The 19657-nt window shown below is 31.3% G+C and overlaps 2 protein-coding genes across 4 annotated transcripts; one reads left to right on the top strand and one right to left on the bottom strand.

The window, feature by feature from the left end:
- Positions 1–8048: 8048 nt before the first annotated feature.
- LOC100811981 (protein CHUP1, chloroplastic) lies at positions 8049–11540 on the bottom strand. Of its 3 annotated transcripts, XM_006591160.3 has the most exons (6): positions 11285–11540; positions 10366–11020; positions 9480–9796; positions 9279–9390; positions 8537–8668; positions 8056–8444 (listed from the first exon to the last, which is right to left on the bottom strand). In XM_006591160.3, exons 2-6 carry the CDS (start codon positions 10999–11001, stop codon positions 8364–8366), a joined length of 1278 nt encoding a protein of 425 aa, XP_006591223.1. In that variant the 5' UTR covers positions 11002–11020; positions 11285–11540; the 3' UTR covers positions 8056–8363. The 3 variants fall into 3 exon arrangements, with proteins under 3 accessions (XP_040862434.1, XP_006591223.1, XP_006591221.1); XM_041006500.1 differs by lacking the exon at positions 11285–11540 and having other exon boundaries at positions 8049–8437; positions 10366–11278; XM_006591158.4 differs by having other exon boundaries at positions 8057–8444; positions 10366–11303.
- A 3016-nt stretch (positions 11541–14556) lies between these two features.
- LOC102662062 (uncharacterized) lies at positions 14557–15255 on the top strand. The gene is made up of 2 exons (XM_006591623.1): positions 14557–14631; positions 14713–15255. The coding sequence occupies exons 1-2, from the start codon at positions 14557–14559 to the stop codon at positions 15253–15255; spliced, it is 618 nt and encodes a 205-aa protein (XP_006591686.1).
- Positions 15256–19657: the final 4402 nt, after the last annotated feature.

Raw genomic sequence — 19657 nt, 5'->3', positions numbered from 1 at the left:
TTAATTAATATGTATTTCTTAAGAAAAATAATTAGTTTAGTTAATCACGTTAGATCTATCCATTATTTATATTATTATTTTAAAATTATTCTTTTTTTATTCACTTAATTACTTTTTATTAATATTTAGAAAAAAAATAATTAAATAAAAGTACGTAGAAAAAATATTATATTTAGAAGGTAGAAAAAGATCTTATAAGAATAAATAAATAAATTTCTAAAAAGAATTTTATAATTATAAGTACCGATGAAGTAATAAAACATTATTAATATAATTATTATTAAAATTAATATATTTATTATATATAGTCATTTATAAATGATTCACGTTATAAAACAATTTTATATTTTTTAATGAAAACAATATTATATTTAAATGCATAATTTTTTCATATTTATATTTAGCTCGTTTCAAAGATATGTGTGAGGATAAGGTTAATGACTTTTAATTTTTAAAAATTATTTCTCTTGTTGAATATGCTTTGTTGTGGGTCATTGATTTCTGTATTGTTTTTGCTATAATAAAGAATAATTTCTTGAATTTAATTGTACTCAAAGTATAAAATACTTTTATATTAATTTTTAATGTAATTATCATAAAAATAAATAAAATTATCATATATAATATATTATAATTAAATCATATATAAAGTAAAACTTTTTACTATAAAAGTGTATAACTTTTTTTCTCTAACTTATATAATATTTTCTACTTGATTAATGTTTCTTTCGAGTATTCGTTAAAAAAAAAAAAGAGAACAATTTATTATGAAAAGGAAGGATCTTATAGTAATAAATTACTTTTACTGTAAAGAAAGTAATAAATTACTTTTAATATGCTTCTGTGTTTTAGTTTAACATTTAAACAATTTAATTACTATTACTTTTTCCACAAAAAAATTTATTATTACTTTAGTATCTTTACAAATGATTTTAAAAAAAAGAAGTATATTGACTTTTTGAAGAATATACTAATACTAATAATAAAAATACATCAATATTATTCTTCGGATATATTAATAGTATTACTGAGTGTCATGCAGGCTTTCAGTATGCTTCTTTTTCTAAAATCATCAAAACACATTTCATTAACATGGTACAGTGGTACCCAAATAACAAAACACGGTACAAAGATAGATAATTCAGCTTGGAGCAATGAGGTTAATCTGTATTGATATCACCTAACATAAAAATACTTATTAAACCCTAGCTAGCAAACTGGGCATGTGAAAACAAGCAGTTTAAATTGTATATCAGAAATCTATATCCCCCCTCCTTTAGCGCTAAATCTGCTGGCCTTACACCCCCTCCTAATTATTAAGGCACCGCCTCACCCACCGTAAGTCAATCACCCCACAATATTGCTGATTCTAACTTTATAGCCCCCAATCCAATAGCATCATAACATTCCGTTTAAGCACTATGGAGTAAGATGATGAAATTTGAGAGTTTATATAGATTTGTGAGAGTTTTATCTTGTGAATTTAACTCGTAGATGCATAAAAATCTAAAAATAATAAAATATCTATAAATAATATACTAATTAAACATTTCAATAATATAATAAAGTAAAATAGTAGTAAATCATAAATTTTATGCATCACTACTGAATAATAACTTGTAGATGTTATAATAGTGATAGATCATTGTCCATTGAGAGAAAGTCTAATGTTATTAGAGAATAAGAATTTAATGTTATTAAATGTGAGAATTTTTTTTATCCTGAAAGAACACATTACATGAAGGTATTCTGAACACTAAACAGATAGAAAATAACATAAAATGACTTACATTTTAGTATAATTTTTTAACTTACTGACTCGTTGACTCGGTGATAAACTCAAACTCAAAAGTCTATCAAGTTTACTTCAAATTTATAGAATCTACTTAGATTCTATTAAAAAAAATTACATACAAATTAATTCACAAAGGAGGATAAATGAACTTATACACTACTCATTACAGTTCATAAGTTAACTTGAGAATAATATAATATACTATTAAGACAACGTTTTTGTGTGTGTTGTTACTCCACTCCACAAACGAGCACGTGATAGTCCGGTACCAATGATCGTAACCAAGACCAAACAAAGAATTTAATATTCTGTACCATATCAGAAATTTCAACAGAATCTGTATTAAAAATAATGTTATGCATGATTCTAGTTTTATATTATTTTCAGTCAAGTTTTCAATCATCTAATCATTTTGTTTTTCAAATTATCGATTAGAAATATCCTAATATGTTGTGATTCTACATCATTTATGCCAATCATGATTTTAGTAAGAATTTTTATGATTGGTTTCGCCTTTTTAACTAGCTTCGGTTCGGAGTTCATTTTAGTAATAGTTTAGATTTTAAAAATTAGGTTGTTGGATAAAATTAATTGAAAAAGTAGTTGATAGTTGAAAGTTATGTAATTAAATTATAAGTGTTTGATAAAATTATTTGTTAGAAATAATTGAAAAATATAAAATTACATAAATTAATATAAATTTTACCCTAAATAGAATATATTAAAAAATAAATTTAATAAATGTTCAAAGACAAGAAGGAAATAAATATAAGAAGCAAGAAGGTACTTTTAAAAAATTGTACTTCAAATAGCGTCTTAAAAAATGTTAGAAGCTATTAAGAAAAGTTTTTTTACAAAATAGTTAAATAAATTTTTCAGCTAATATAAAATGCTAAAAGTAAGCTTAAATGTCTTGTCAGCCACACTCTTCAAACTTTTTGTACTTTGAGGCAATGCTAGTTTTTAACTTTTTTTACTTGCTGAAAATTTTGCTTGATTGTTTGGTAAACAAAAGTAACTTCTAGTGTTTTTCTAAAGACAAATATCACGAGAAAAAGATTAGACGATGCAAACAAACTTTGTAAGAACAAAAGAGTTTTTTATACAAAATCAAATTCAAACTCTAGGTCAGTTTAAGACAAAAGAGAGATAAGCATATATAAGACACATAAAATTATATTGATTTGTCTCTATCATTTAGACTACACTCGTCCAATTCTTAGTTCACTATCAAGTTTCACTAACTTATCAAAGTTACAAGTATTATGTCACGACCACTTCTGACTCAATAAATCAAGCTCTACTCCAAGCTTGTTAAACTCATTCTTTGTTCTACCAACTCAATGCTAACTTTATACAAATATCTATTTGCACAATGACTAACTCTTAATCATCTTACAAATGAATATACAATCTCAGCACTAAATCTTTTCTCCCATGATGCTCAAAGTATTTTGAAAACTTTTTCAAACTATACAAAAATTTACATAAGAGCTTTTTACATAAAAAATTTGGATGATAGCACGTAGGTTCATGTTTCATTCTTTCATAGCTTCTGTTATTTATAGGTCTTCATCTCCAAGTGTTTGTTGTCTCTCGATGAGTAGATTTCTTCACTTAAGCTTGTATTTGATGTTTGTGGTTGTTGAAGCATTAAATGCACGTCCTTCTTCTTGCAACAAAATCACTCTGATTGGCTTTCATGTTGAACACTTCAGTAGAAAAACCACTCTCCTTGAGTCAGAGTAGGTTTGTTATAACAAAGTGCGTATTTTGATGCTTTTTGGCACTTCCAAAGCTCAAACTTCCTTATAGGATTCGACAAATCCTAAGAGAATATCTCTACAAAACAAATATCATGACACGTAAATAAATGAAGTCTTAAATATCATCTTTAAATGTATCAAATCATGATTTGATTTTGTTTCTATTTGATACTTCAGACTTAGGATGTATGTAACATTGTCTCATATTGTGTAAGACACAACTTTTAACTTTTGAATTTATTTGTTGTGAATGTATGTATACATGATTTTGATGATGCCAAAGAAGAATCAAACAAGGCTGCTTCAAAGGATAAGCATTTGCTTCAAGATTAATACAAGATTGCTTCAACAAACAAAGTTTTGCTTCAAGATTTCTTTAAGATGAAGTCTTGCCTCAAAATAGAGTGTTTTCAAGACATGCAAGGCTCTGGTAATTGATTACCAGGAAGTGTAATCGATTACCAGAAGACAGGGTTGAGAAATAGCCGTTGAAAAGAGTTTTGAATTTGAATTTTCAACATGTAATCAATTACCATATGTCTGTAATCGATTATCAGCAACGAAACTCTTGAAATTCAAATTCAAAAGTCATGACCCTTCAAATTATAACTATGTAATCAACTACACAAACATTGTAATCGATTACCAGTGAAGAGTTTTCAGAAAATATGCCAACAGTCACATCTTTTCATTGGATTTGTGAATGGCCATCAAAGGCCTATAAATAGGTGACTTGGGCACGAATTTTAAGAGAGAGTTTTGCTTGGCTAAAATGTATTATCCTCTCAAAATAAAATGAGAGAGATTCCAAGAGAACTTCATTGTAAAATGCTCTCTCAAGAACTCTTGGGCAAACACTTGCAAATCCATTAAGAGTTCATCGATGAATCTTCATTGTAATATTCTTCTCTTGAAGAGAGAATTCTTCTTCCATTCTTCTTATTCAATGAGATTGGCTAAGAGACTGTGAGTCTCTTGTTGTAAAGCATCTGAACACAAGGGATGGGTTGTCCCTGTGTGGTTCAGACTTTGTAAAAGATTTTACAAAGATAGTGGAAATTTCAAGTGGGTTGCTTGAGTGCTGGACGTAGGCACGGGAAGTGGCCGAACCAGTATAAAACTGTGTTTGCATTCTCTCTTCCCTTATCTAATTTATATTATTGCAATCAATTTTGTCTTGCATGTTTAAAGAACATTATTAAATTGATTGATGCTGCTTCTTCTGCATTCTAAGCCTATCCCTCTTAAGATTATTGAGGCCACAAGGTCTAACAAGTGGTATCAGAGCAGGATTCTTGTATAAAGTTTAAAAACTTCAAGAATAGATATGGCCTCATCCAAATTTCCATTTCCTGAGAGAAATTATATCAATAGGCTCTTATGTTCAATGGTGAGGATTATCATTATTGAAAAACCGAATGCAGATCTTTATAGAAGCCATAGATATAAAGATATGGGAAGCCATGGAATTTGATTCCTTTATTCCTACAATGGTAGAGAGAAATGCAACTACATAAAAAAAAACTAGAGAAGAAAGAAGATGATGATGAAAGAAGAAAGAAGAAGGTTCCTCTTTAGCCCTAAAATGCTGAGTGCGATCAACTTGGGCACATGAGATTCAATTGTCATGTGTTTAAAAGAAGAATGGAAAAATCCGATAAGATGAATTTCAAATAGAAGAAAGAAAAGAAAGGATACATCATTGGGAAGATAATGTCATAAACTATTCAAGTGGTTCAGAGAAGAAAATCATAAGTCTGGGCATCATGATGAAAGACTATGAAAATGGAGAAGAGCAAAGTCGATACATTGGTAGCAATTTCTCCAAACACATGGCATGCATCAAAGTTTATTCATATTTCTCCCCAAGATAAAGTGGATATGTGATTTATGAAGATAACAAACAAATGCCACATTTCTCCCCAAGAAAAGTGAATCTCAAGAAAAGTAAATATGTGATCTATGGAGACAAGGAACAAAGGCCACTTGATCAACAAGCCCAACAAGTGATATCGAATGATACCAACAGGTCACTTGTCTTTTATTGATTACTTTTGATGCTTATTTTCTACTTGAGTTTAGATTGTCTTTGATGATTGATTGATTGTGTTTTTTGATTGATGTGTTTGTTTTTGCTTGATTGACATTCAATGTTTGTTAGTTTGATTGATTGATTATATTTTATAATTGATTAATTGTGGTTGTTGATTGTTTTTTTATTGAGTTTTGATTGTCTTTGATAATTATTTTTTATTGTGTTTTGTTGATTGCTTTTGATTGTATATTTGATTGATTATGTTTGATTGTGTTTTTGATTGATGTGTTACTATACTTGTTTTTGCTTGATTAATATTGAATGATTGTTTTAATATCTTTTGGTATCACTTGATTCTCATACATTGCAACAAGTGGTAACATTTTTCTCCTCTCTATTCATGATTTGTTTTTCATGTTGACAAAGGGGAAGAGAAAGATAAAAGATAAAATAATAAGAAAAATTATCTATTCTTTATGAGACAACTTTTTATATATGAAAAATATGAAATCTTCAATTGTCTCATATAAGAAAACATTGCAAAATCAAGGGGGAGTAAACTATATGCAAATAGATATTTTCTTTGTTGTTGCTCCTAACCTACAGGTGGTTGTCATCATAAAAAAGGGGAAGAATGTAATTCATGAAGATTTTGATGATGCCAAGAAGAATTTGCTTGAGAAAGGGAGAGAATGTAAATCATGCAAGCTTTGATGGTATCGAGAAGAAATCACATGAATCACATGCTTGTTATCATAAAAAAGGAGGAGAATGTGAATGTATGTATACATGATTTTGATGATGCCAAAGAAGAATCAAATAAGGCTGCTTCAAAGGATAAGCATTTGCTTCAAGATTAATACAAGATTGCTTCAACAAACAAAGCCTTGCTTCAAGATTTCTTTAAGATGAAGTCTTGCCTCAAAACAGAGTGTTTCCAAGACATGCAAGGCTCTGGTAATCGATTACCAGGAAGTGTAATCGATTACCAAAAGACAGGGTTGAGAAATAGCTGTTGAAAAGAGTTTTGAATTTGAATTTTCAACATGTAATCAATTACCATATGTCTGTAATCGATTACCAACAACGAAACTCTTGAAATTCAAATTCAAAAGTCATGACCCTTCAAATTATAACTATGTAATGATTACACAAACATTGTAATCGATTACCGGTGAAGAGTTTTCAGAAAATATGCCAACAGTCACATCTTTTCATTGGATTTGTGAATGGCCATCAAAGGCCTATAAATAGGTGACTTGGGCACGAATTTTAAGAGAGAGTTTTCATTGCCCAAAAAGTTTTATCCTCTCAAAAGATTAAGAGAGTTTTGCTTGGCTAAAATGTCTTATCCTCTCAAAAGAAAATGAAAGATATTTCAAGAGAACTTCATTGTAAAATGCTCTCTCAAGAACTCTTGGGCAAACACTTGCAAATCCATTAAGACCACAAGGTCTAACATTTGTATCTAATTAAAATAATTAGGAGTCTTGATTCATCTTAAGACACAAATGTCTTTTGACTTAATAGTTTTTTAATAGCTTCTAGCATTTTTTTTAAATGCTACTTGAAGACTATGTTCAACAAAATTAGTTGAAAGCTAAAAAGTTAATTGGAAAGCTAGCTGGTAGATGAAAGTTGAAAAGCTAACTAATTAAATTATAAATGTTATGTAAAACTAGCTGTTAAAGTAATTGAAAAGTCTAAAATAATATAAAAATTAATAATAAAAACATTTATTAAAAAGGGTAATCAAGAAATCAGATAAATATACTGATGATAAAAATAAAAGAAAATACAAAAAGTTAGAAGCCAACATTTTAAAAAATTGCTACTTTAAGTAGAGTTTCAAAAAATACTAGAAACTACTAAAAAAATTTGTTTATCGAATAATCAAACAAGCTTTAAAATTAGTAAAACAAGCTAAAAAATAATTGAAATGTCTTGCTGAATATAGTCGAAGTAATGTTTTTAAAAACGTTAGCTTTTAGCTTTTTATATTTTATTCTTCTTTATCCTTAAAAAATTTATTCAATTTCCTTATTATCATTTTTAAATATGTTATTTATGTCAATTTATATTTCTCAACTAATTTGAGAACTAATTTTATTGAATATTTATGATTTAATAAACTAAATTAAAAGCTTTCAACTATCAACTTTCATCTTTCGATTATCAACTAACTATTCAGCTAGTTTTGATGAACAAAGGCTAGGAAGTTGTATATATTTTGCCTTGTTCTAACTCAATATAGTATATTCTTTTAAAATATATGGTGTTTTTACTACCATGTTTTTTTAAAGAATTATAATAAAATTTCTTGATGTAATAAATAATAGATCTTAGATAACATTATATTATACTTATGTTGATATTATTATTTTAAAATATATAACATAAGATATATCTTGATTTATTAAAAAAAAAACGATATATCTTGATTTTAATTTTGTGATTTATAAACGTATGTGTCAATATTTGGATATCGCCTACAGAATACTCGAGTTTAAAAGAAAAAATAAAAAATAAAAACCTCTATCGTGGGTTTGGCTCTTCAGGTATAGTTGCATAATCAGGGAAGCATAAGCCTACATGTCAAACATAGGCAATGCATTGAAAAAGTACATAAATATGGGAGCATATGCATGCTTGTCAATTCCACCTGCGAAGTGTGAAACATCACGCAGTTATGGGAAGAAGACAATATAGGAAACACATTTGTGGTCCATTTTGGTAACAAGTTTGGTTTGGAGTAATGATCTATTTCCTATAGCTTGGTACTAGCACTACCAATCTTCTTCAATTCTTGGAATGCCTGTATGGTCTCTGAATCAAAGCCACCTGCAAACTGAATGTTTTGGTGGTTCATGACATGAACAAATTTAAATTAATGTTCCTTTTGTGAATATCTGAGGTAGTGCAAATGTGTAATCTACCTACCTGGTGTACTCTGAATGCGAACCTAACTCCTTGTACCAAGAGGTTATCTTCTTTTGAGACTTCATTAGATTCCAACTCTTTGGTTACCCTTTTCATGAATTCCCTTGCTAACTTCAATGAACTCAGCTTCATCTGCATGCAGCCAAATATACTAGGGTAATCAATTATTGTCATGTCATTAATGAATAGTTAACTACCTTGGTTCATGAATAACCAAAAATAAATTTCTTCTTACACATTAGTTAACTAACCAATATATCCTATTTCTTTAAGTGCTTAGTTTAGAGCAAAGCTTCTCTTACTTTCCAAGTGTACATGTCAGGTTGTTGTTCTTTTAAGAATAAAGGGTATTGTTCTCTAAGCAGAAGGTATTAATTATCAATGTAAAGATTTTTATATCATCACATAATCAGAAATAATTGTTGGTATGACTTTTAATAAATTTATCATACATAATGATTTGTAATTGGATGATAATATAAAAGACGTTTATAGTGTTACTTTTTTTTTTTATCTAGACCACATGTATCTTCTACTGGGATTTGAGTAGAATCATTAAGGACGACAAAACTCTTCATCTAAGTATTTAACACGATTGTATATTCAGGGCTCAAATCTGAGACCTCTAAGCTGAAACAATCTCATGTCAGTTGATCCTTGGTGGTGTTTATAGTTTACTCGGTTAGTGCATGTATTCAAGTTTTTATTACACAATTGCAAAAATAAGCCAAGTATTGCCTACCTGACCAATGAGGCCTGTGTCCAGCATCCACTCCCAAGGGATATGAAAACTCCTATATCTTTTACTTGCACTCTCCCTTGTCTTCTCTGCACTGTTCACACTTCTCTCCAACCTGCACACTCAAAGTGGATCTTGGAATGACTCTAAAGCACTGAACAAACACACTAAGCTACTGAACATTCTAGTTTTGCACATGCTCGCCTGTCCTGGAGTGCTTGCATCTTTTTCAAAGCCTGAGCCAATGGCTCCTTTGGATTGTTCTCAAATGATGAGACTTCTGATTCAAGGCTCTTCAGATTTCGGTAGTTGCAAGAAGCTTCTCTGAGTGCATCTGTTTTTTGCTCTGGCCAATGTGGAAAATGCTTTAGCACTGAACGTTCATCCACAAGTGATGATAGCTCCCCATCTAGCCATTTCACAAATGCCTCTACTTCTGAAATGTCTGCATATGCGGCTGACTCTACCTCTTTTATCAATAAACTGATGAACTCCCTTTGTCTTTGAACATCTGATTTTATCTGTTCCGTAAGTATAACATGAGACACTGATATGCCACATGACATGGATAAATATAAATAAGAAAAATTTTAAATCATGGTACATGACAACTTGACAAGACTATTTTTTTTATCCGTAAGAATTGAAGACAGGGTTAGGAGATTTACAGCAACTCATACACTTTGTTCAACTAACTTAGTTAGATCCCCTTGACACATGACAAGACTATAATACCATGTATAAAATTAAAACAAATGTAACATAAAACACCAATCCTTTATCAGAAGAGAAAATTGATGTTTTGAAAATAGGCATATATCTTTCTTAACATAAAATAATTTATAACTTATCTAATTATTGTGATATTCCCATCTCCATCTCAATTAATACCAAGGTTTAAAAAATAATGGTAAAATGTAGCTAAGAGTATTCAAATTTCAAAGTGTTTATGCTTATCTAATTATGATGAGATATTATGACACAACTACTATTTAGTGTTTATGCTTCCTTGAGTATCAAGATAGCATTGTGTGATATATGTAAATATTTATCAAAACTTGAAAAACAAGCAGATAGCAACTAAACTTACAGCTGACAGAAAAGTTGATCGATTTTCAATTTCCTCAATCATGTTTCTGGTGAATGCAGCTGCAGGAGTTCCATTGGTACTTATTTTGTTATCATTGTTGGCATCCTTTCTTGTGAGAGAACGATACAGTTCTATTACTTCTGGCACACGACGCACTGATTTCAATCCAACTAGTGATTTTGGTGGTGTTGGAGGAGGTGGTGGTGCTGTTCTTGGCAATGCCAATGGCTGCACTTTCATTCCTTTCTCAGTTTTTTGTGAAGGAAGAAGAGGGTTGGAAGAGGGTGCAGGTGGTGGTACTTTTACTGATCTGTCCTTAACTATAGGTGTTTCTTGCAAATCTGAATTTGTATGCACTCTCTCATTTGGTGGACTCTTTTCAAGCATTATTACCTTAACTGCTGCTTTATGCTGAAGGGTATCTGAATTATTACCATCCATGGATTTCTGTATCTTCTTCCACAGCATGGATTTCCTCTCTATGTTATGTGCTTTGAGTGACATTATCTGTGACTTCAAACGTGCTACTTCTTGTCTGAGATCCTTGTTTTCTTTCTCTAGTGACACATTTCTTTCCATTTGGACTTTAAGATTTTTCTTGAGATGGGTGATCTCAGAATCATTCTCTAATGACATTTTCCCTCCTTCTTCCCTCCTTAGAAGGATGGTTATAGTGTGTGTTGTTATACAGAAAAACAAAGCAAAAGCGAACTGAGAAAATATGAAAAGGCAGAAAAATAGAAGACTGGAATTTATAACAGCAAGTACACTAATTATAAGCATGTTACTGCTCCTTATAGAACTAAATCATAAGTGAAAAATAAAATAAAAATAAAAACACCACAAATCAGTGCTCTTAAAAACAGAAACATATCAGAAAACCTCACAATAACATCTTTTAAAGACTTGGCCTGCTTACCATTTATTCAGCAACTGAAAGCTAAGGCATTTTTCAACATTGTGATTATAGAATTGATATTTGTATGATTGAGTCGTTTTCTTTTCATATTTGGTTTTACTTTTGAAGTAAGGTTGGTATTTTTTATTTTATTTTTTATATTGAAATAAGGTTGGTATGTTTAGGAGTAGGGGTTAATATGAAAGAAGCCAATGACCTTTTGGACATGCTGAGTAAATAAGTCTTAATAAGGATGCTTTGGACATTTCACAACTTCAATGCTCTATGCTATAAAGATTCATTATGATGTCTTTGTAGCAAATATTATCGTAGATGAGAGATTACTTCGGCTTTCTGGAAGTCACTAATATCTGATAACTGCCTTTAAAATGTTAAGTTAGGTACAACCTTAAATTCTTTTAGTCAAACTTACAAATTAATCTCTCTCTCTGTTACAATGTCATATGTTTAAGGGTTAGTGGAACATTCATGTACACTACAGAAATTTCTTTAGAGAGATCATTTGCCCTTAGACACTTTTATAACAAGGGGGCACGCTTGTTATGTTTTTTTATCTGAGTCCTACTCCTATCTCCCCTTTATCAAATGCAATTTGATTTGGAGTTTCATGTATATTATTATACACGTGGTATGAATGTGATTGATGACTACTCAACTGATCACAAAGTCCTAACAACCCCCCCAACATGGCAAATATCTCTTGTCCAATTGTAATATATAGAGGGTAACATTGGAAATTGGAATCATTGGTCAAGCTCTCTTCATTGTGATGGTTTCCTTTCATCTTTTGTGAGTGTTGTAATTTGAATGGAATTTGGTTATTCATTGCTTATCAAGCAATGAGGGAGGAAAGGACAAAGGAGGGTAGGAAAAAAAGGTACCATAGTGAGGTTTCTTGAAGTGAAAAAGTTTTCACAAGGAAAAGAAAGTTGTTGATTACTACAGCATACCAAATAAGATCCCTTTGATATCTACTATTATTTTTTTTTTATCAATTTATTATGTTGTTCAATGTCCCTTGTGAACTCCTTTACCTCCTTTTCTTTCTTCCTACTCCTACCATAGACTTCAAAGTTCAACCTCTATGCTACCAAAAGTGTGTGAAGTGATTGAAATTGGTAATTTTCTGTGACAGTTGAGTGAGGCTTAGCTTCTCTAATCATTATTTGGGAGAAGAACGAGAAAGCAGTCAGACAAAAAAAAAAAAGCTTTCAAGTCCTTCAAATATTTGTTCAAAACTACAAATAAAAAGTTATACCAATACCAACAGATTATGAATCAATACCATTGAATGAAAATCAAACGATGCAAATCTTGGATAGTTATTAAGTCTGACCTACTAAGATAAAATGAACAATCTGCTCTTCATCCAATGGTTACGAGTTACTCTTAACTGAATGCGTAAATCGGTAAATCCATGACTGAAAGACATTTGGGTCCATGCCATTAAATACTTGAAGTCATTAATTAGTTAGCTGAACCTAGGAGGCAGTGATTTATATAAGTTTAACTCATTTCATTGATCTAAGTTTAACTCATTTTAACCTCATTAATTACTCGATAGATCAATATTGGGTGAATTTATTTAAATTTTAGAAAATCAACTTTAAAATAAATGTTTTTTTAATATAAGTATTTTTTTAAGAAGTAGATTAAATTTATTTCTGAAAATAAATAGAAAACTTTTTTTAACAGAAATAATTTAAACAAACACATTTAAAAAAACCTATTTATTTTATTAAAATAAACACTTATTTCAACAAATAAATTTAATCAAACTTACTTAAGTTCTATAAATTGAATTAACTCAATCAATTAGGCCCAAATTTATAACTTATAAATCCATTTTCTATATACATTCTAATGCTATATCCAAAAACAAGTGGTTGCCCCAACTCTTTGTTTTGATAAGTTAACACCCCATCCCAATGAAAAAGTTAGATCCTACGTATTAATAAAAAAAACAATTATTTTATTTTTCTCCTTTTCTCAACCATCAAAGAATATGATTTTTGTCTCATCTATATTGAAAATGTCTTTGCATATAACTTTTTAAAAAAGACAAATAATATTTTTTAAACACATTCTTTATTTATTGAAATTTATTGAAAATCATAAAATATTATAAATTTCATGTCATATTTAACAAATCTATCCATAGTTTTTTTTAATGATTTTCAATCAATAAATACACGTGTGTTAAAAAAGATATGTTAAAGAATGTGTTCTTAAATCTTCTTTAACTTGCTAAAAAGACACTTCTAACTTTTTTTATATTAAAGTTTGGGAGTAACGCTCAAATTCAATTGGTAGACTAGAAAGTAGAAACTAGAAACAATGGTGAGTTTGGTTGTTCCCCTTATGGAATACTAGTAAGTAACTTAGCTTGCCTTTTCTTTTGACTTTTCCTTGTACCGAGAAAGAAAAAAGTGTAAAGCCAAGCCAATACACAGGAAAAGAAATAATAAGTTATGTCCTTTATTATGTGTGAGGGAAGTAGTGCCACTACTCACTAATGTGCTACACATCAGGGGAAGTTAGGAGATTTTATTTTAATCAAGTTTCTTCAACAGACAGCTATAAGCATTTATTGAGCAGGTGAAACAGTAAAGTTGGTAGCATATATACATCCGTTGCTTGTTCAATTACTCAAATGGGTTTTTTTTTTCTTTCTTGCACCCAACATAAATTTTAAAATTCCAACCTTACCTCTTATTATTTCTTCTTCTTCTTTGATTCGTTCTTTTTTTTTCTTCATACACCATTCTCTGTTTTGGGTGAACTCCTCCATCATTGTTGTGATTGGTTTGGTGGAGGTGCATTGTCGTGGTGATCCGTTCACAGTTTGTGATTGTCGTCATAGGAGTGTTGCAGTGCAATGGTGGAGGACGTAAGTTTTTTTCGTCTGCAAGTTGAAGGATTTGTGCCGTATGAATCATATGGATTGCTAATTCATATAAAACTTACGGATTGACAAGCCGTAAGTTTCATACGAATTAAAATTTAGATATAAATTTTCATATATGCTTATCAATTTCAATGTAATATATTAGTATATGAACTAAAAAAATAATAAATTTCTGTGATAGTATATATTAAAAAACATTTATTGATATATCGACATGGAAGTTTTTTAAAATAAATAAATTTATTTATAAATAATTAGAATTATGTATGGTGTTGTTAGTTTGTCATTGAATTTTTTTTAATGTTTTGTTAAGATTGATGAAGATCAATAGATATATGACAACATAATATTTGAAGAAATTAATATGAATGAAGGCAGTGTAGAAGAACTTGATGTATTTGAAAATATTGATTGTTCTGATGCCTTCAATACTTGTCAGGTATTGATTTGCTTTTGTATTTTGTTAAAGTAAGTAAATGAGTGTTCGTTGAAGACTAAACGTGAATTGTCCCTTTTGTAGGTGTTTGCTACTTGTGATGACGTTTTGCATTGGGCTCGCTTTGTTACGTATGATATTGGTTTTATGGCGGTGATAATGAGATCAGATATTGGAAAGAGAGGAAGGACCTCATATGTTTTAATTGGTTGTGAGAGGAGTGGAAAATATAGGGCATACAAGAAAGATTTAGCACGAACAGTGACTAACAGTAAAAAATGTGGGTATCCCTTTAAGTTGCGAGCAAAACCAGTGTTGGGAGGTGAATGGTGGATAGTGAAGTTAATATGTGGGAGTCATAATCATGCATTAGCAAATTCATTTGTTGGATATCCATATGTTGATCGACTGACTGAGGATGAGAAGATTATTATTGGTGATATGACAAAGTCAATGGCCAAACCAAAGAATATTCTTCTCACTTTGAAGGAGCACAATACCAACAATTGTACAACAATGAAGCAAGTATACAATGCAAGATATGCATACCGTTCTTCTATAAGAGGTAGTAATAGTGAAATGCAACGACTAATGAAGTTTCTTGAACACGATCAATATATTCATTGACATAGATTGAAAGATGAAAATGTTGTACGTGATGCATTTTGGAGTCATCCATATGCAGTGAAATTAACCAATGCCAATAATTTGGTATTTCTCATAGATAGTACATACAAAACAAACGGAAACATGCTATCTTTACTTGACATTGTTGGTGTGATACCTATTGGAATGACATTTTTAGCTACATTTGCCTATTTGGAGGGAGAACGTGTAAACAATGTTGTTTGGGCTCTGAAACAGTTTCGAGGTATTTTTCTGAGACGTGATGCAATTCCTCAAGTTATTGTTACCAATAAAGATTCAACATTGATGAATGCACTAAAAAATGTTTTCCTTGAGGCAACTAACTTGTTGTGTCAGTTTCACATTGATAAGAATGTGAAGGAAGGCAAAATCTAAAACCCTTGCAGGTCAAAAAAATGTATAGGATTATGTCATGGAAGCATGGAGGAGTCTGGAGGATTGTCCTTCTGAGCAAGAGTTCAATGACAACCTTATGAAGTTTGAAATTGCTTGCTCACCAAGGCTAATGTTTGTTAACTATGTCAAACAAACATGGTTGATTCTCCATAAGCAAATATTTGTTAAAGCCTAGACAAATAAGGTGATCCATCTAGGAAACACAACAACTAACAGGTATAAAAATTGTAAATGTATATTGGTTATAATAACAACACCAATGGATGAAAATAATTGTTTGTGTTTACTTGTTTTTGTTTTTCAAATTCAAGGTTGAGTCTGCACATTAGGCCTTAAAGAGACCACTACATAATAGTCTTAGAGGCCTATGTAGTATTTGGGAAACCATGAACAACATGATCACTCTACAACACACTGAAATTAAGTCATCTTTTGAGACAAGCACACATGTGGTCGGACATGTTTTTAAAGTTATCTTATACAAGAGACTAATTGGTATGGTATTAAGGTATACTTTAAACTAGATTGCTGCTGAGTTTGAGCGTATAAATTATACTGATATTGACAGTTCTCATTATGTTCAAGTTACCTATTTTTGTTTAACTAAATTTTAAAATATATATACATTATAAAAATTTGCAATTTTCGTTAATTAACTATTTTAAAAATAACTATTTTAAATATATAAAAGTATTAAAATATTGTTTATAAAATTATTAAATAAAAAATAATTTATACATTCATTTTTAAAATAAACAAAATTATTAAATAAATTATTTATTTATTAAATTAAAAAAATAAAAATAATTTATTAAATTAAATAATATAAAATCAACAACAATAGTTATTTATAAAATAATTAAATAAAAAAAATTTAAACATTAAATTTTAAATAAATTTTTTATTAAATAAATAATTTATTAAATAAAATAATATATGGATTAATCTGTATGGATTATATAGATTGTCAATTCGTATACGTTCAATACACAAAAAAAAGTCAGATGACAACGAAACTCATGACGACAATAAAAGACAAACTGTATGAATTATATGAATGGTCAATCTGTATAATACAAAAAAAAACGCAAATGATAGCGGAACTCACGGTGGTAATAGCGGGACGATGGTGGAACCAACGACGAGCACACACAGATTGATGAAGATGAACCACAATTTGATCAAGATCAACCACAAATTGAAGAGATAAAGATGAGAGAAGTTGAGAGGAGAAATGAAGTGAGCGTGAATCAATGGTGTAGATGGACAAATTCCTAATCCGAATTTCACATTTTAAGCATCAATGAAGGAGGGGCAAAATTGGTTTTTCACTACGTATGTTGGGTGTAGAAGAAATGGTGCTAGATGCAGCAAGAAAATCCCTTAAATGGGTTGCTTGCTACAATTTGAACATGGAATTTGCTAGGGGCACCAAGCAGCATTGCTGGTGCACCCAGCAAATTTCCAAAATGACAAAAATGCCCTTCAGCGTTTTTGCCAAACTTCTTCCGTTGACACTCGCGGAAGAAATGTTCCGCGGGCATCCACGGAAGAACCTTCTTCCGTCAACTGCAGAAGAAGGTTCTTCCATGGATGCCCGCGGAAGATTTCTTCCGTGAGTGTCAGCAGAAGAAGAACTGCGGAAGAACCTTCTTCCGTGAAACTACGCGGAAGAACCTTCTTCCGCAGTTGACGGAAGAAGGTTCTTCCGTGGATGCCCGCGGAACATTTCTTCCGCAAGTGTCAATGGAAGAAGAACTGCGGAAGAACCTTCTTTCGTGGAACTACGCAGAAGAACTTCTTCCGCGAGAGTCAACGGAAGAAGGTTCTTCCGTGGGTTAATTAGTTAAATTATTTTGTTAATTTTAAGATTATTTTGTATTAGTTAAATGATTTTTTCCTCTCAGAAGTTGACCAATGGCCGATTCTTCTACGCACTGCATGATATGTGTCGGTCACATTTTTCCTCAAATTTTTTACAGTAAAATTCATTTTGGACTCCTCGTTCTTCACAGTTACACACACTCCAGTCACACACTTCTTCCTCTCTCCATTTCTCTAACTCTGACCATGCAATTGGCGTTGGTCTCATTGCATTCTCTGTAGAAATGACGAACAAGGCCAAAGGAAAAGGCAAGGAGGTCGCTGGAAAAGGTTCTGCCGACAAGCGCAAGGGCGCCTTCGACGATGACAAGACTGGTGGCGGCCGATAGAGAAACAAGCGAGGTGTCCTTCAGTTATTTCTGACGACGAATTAAATGTCGCTCCAAGAAGGATGGACATGCCAGATAAGGGCCAGAGTAGCAGGCCACGTGTCGTCCCTAAAGAGGAAATGTTGGCCCGAAACTAACTTTTTTGAGTTTCGGGCCTTCCGTTGCAGGCCATGTTTGAATGAACTGGTGTCTCCTGTTATTTTTTTGGATTCATTGATGTGCAAACATGAGATAGACCACCTTTGGAGAGTCTCACGGCTTTCCCAGATAATTTAAAAAAAACCCCGAATAGGGGTACTTAGCCAAGTTTACATGGCCCAAAACCAACTTTTTTCTCAGACGACAATGACTGACGTGACCCAACAGTGAACGACGTGACAGGAGGTTGCTTTAGTTTTACGCTTCACAATGTAAAATAGTCACAGGTCTGGTAAAAGGGAAGCCATGTGTCTGGTTGGGCCATTTATATAAATGATAGATGGGGATGTCCATGGTACTCAACAACAACTGGTATTCAAAGTTTGTCAAATTAATTTTCGATAAACAATGGCATTCTTAGGAGAGACTTCGTCCCAGACGATCGTGAACTCGAGGTTGGCATTCATTTTTCCAAATGGAACCGTCATTCACAACGAGTGTGGGGTTTATTTTCAAAGTTCTAGTCCAGTGCCCATGCGAGTACCAAACCTATGCGATTTTTCAACTCTCAAAAGCAGAATACACATTAGCCTTCTGCTAAACAACAATCAAGTTGTGGATGAATTTCATTACCGGCGACCAGTGGAAGATACAGGTAACAACATTTACTTTGAAAGTATGCAATTGAAAAATGACATGGTTGTGAACACCATGTTAATGTATAATGATCAATTTTCATTTGTTGGACCGATTGAGTTGTTATGTACCGTTGGTAGAACAGCAGATGCAATTTTAAACTTACTTGAACGCCCCAACATCCCTACACATGATGTGGTTCTGTATTACAATGGAAGGTGGAACATGCCACGCCAAAACAACTTTGTGGGTTACGCGTTCACCGGAACAAATCCCAAAAAATTTGATATTCCAAAAGGATGTAGCATAGATCAACTGAAGGATCTGCCTCTACCTGTGCCTACCGCACGACGTAGACCTCGTGTTCTAACCATGATCTGAAATCATGAAGAACATTTACTTTTATTCGTCAAATTAAACACTCAAATAATTTGTTTAACAAAGCTTTCAAATCTTAACTAATCCACATAATTTATCCAAATCCACAGATTATATATTTAGTTCAACATAATTTATCCAAATAATTGACATACAAATGCATATATAACAAATGCATATATAAATCACACCAAATATAATTCAATTGATTATTAGAACTCAAATCCTGTCATTGTGATTCTCTCAAGACACAATTCTAGTTATTAAACCAGAAGGTTTATTTTTCTTTCCTTTATACATTGCTATTAGAATCAATTACTGTGGTATAAATTCCTTTAATTCATCTCTAAGTTCAAGTTAAATCAAAGAAATTATATGAATTGTCTAACTTAACATCAACAATGAAATTAGAAGCACATGTCAATGATGTCATGTGATGCAAAAGCTTAATATCATCACACGAACTTCATTAACTAAGCAATTTCTCACAGTGCAAATGGTTCTGACAAGCCTTGAACAGTGGTAACCCTGTGTCTCTTGAATAGTAGGGCCATTACTATTCAAGTAGGCATGATGACGGGGTTTTTCCATCCCCACCCTAACTCCCCAGAAAGCCGCCA

The sequence above is a fragment of the Glycine max genome, chromosome 11 (genome assembly GCF_000004515.6).
Source record: "Glycine max cultivar Williams 82 chromosome 11, Glycine_max_v4.0, whole genome shotgun sequence".
Classification (NCBI taxonomy): domain Eukaryota; kingdom Viridiplantae; phylum Streptophyta; class Magnoliopsida; order Fabales; family Fabaceae; genus Glycine; species Glycine max.
Note: the sequence above shows the minus strand (reverse complement) of the source record. Positions and strands in the feature narration are given on the sequence as shown.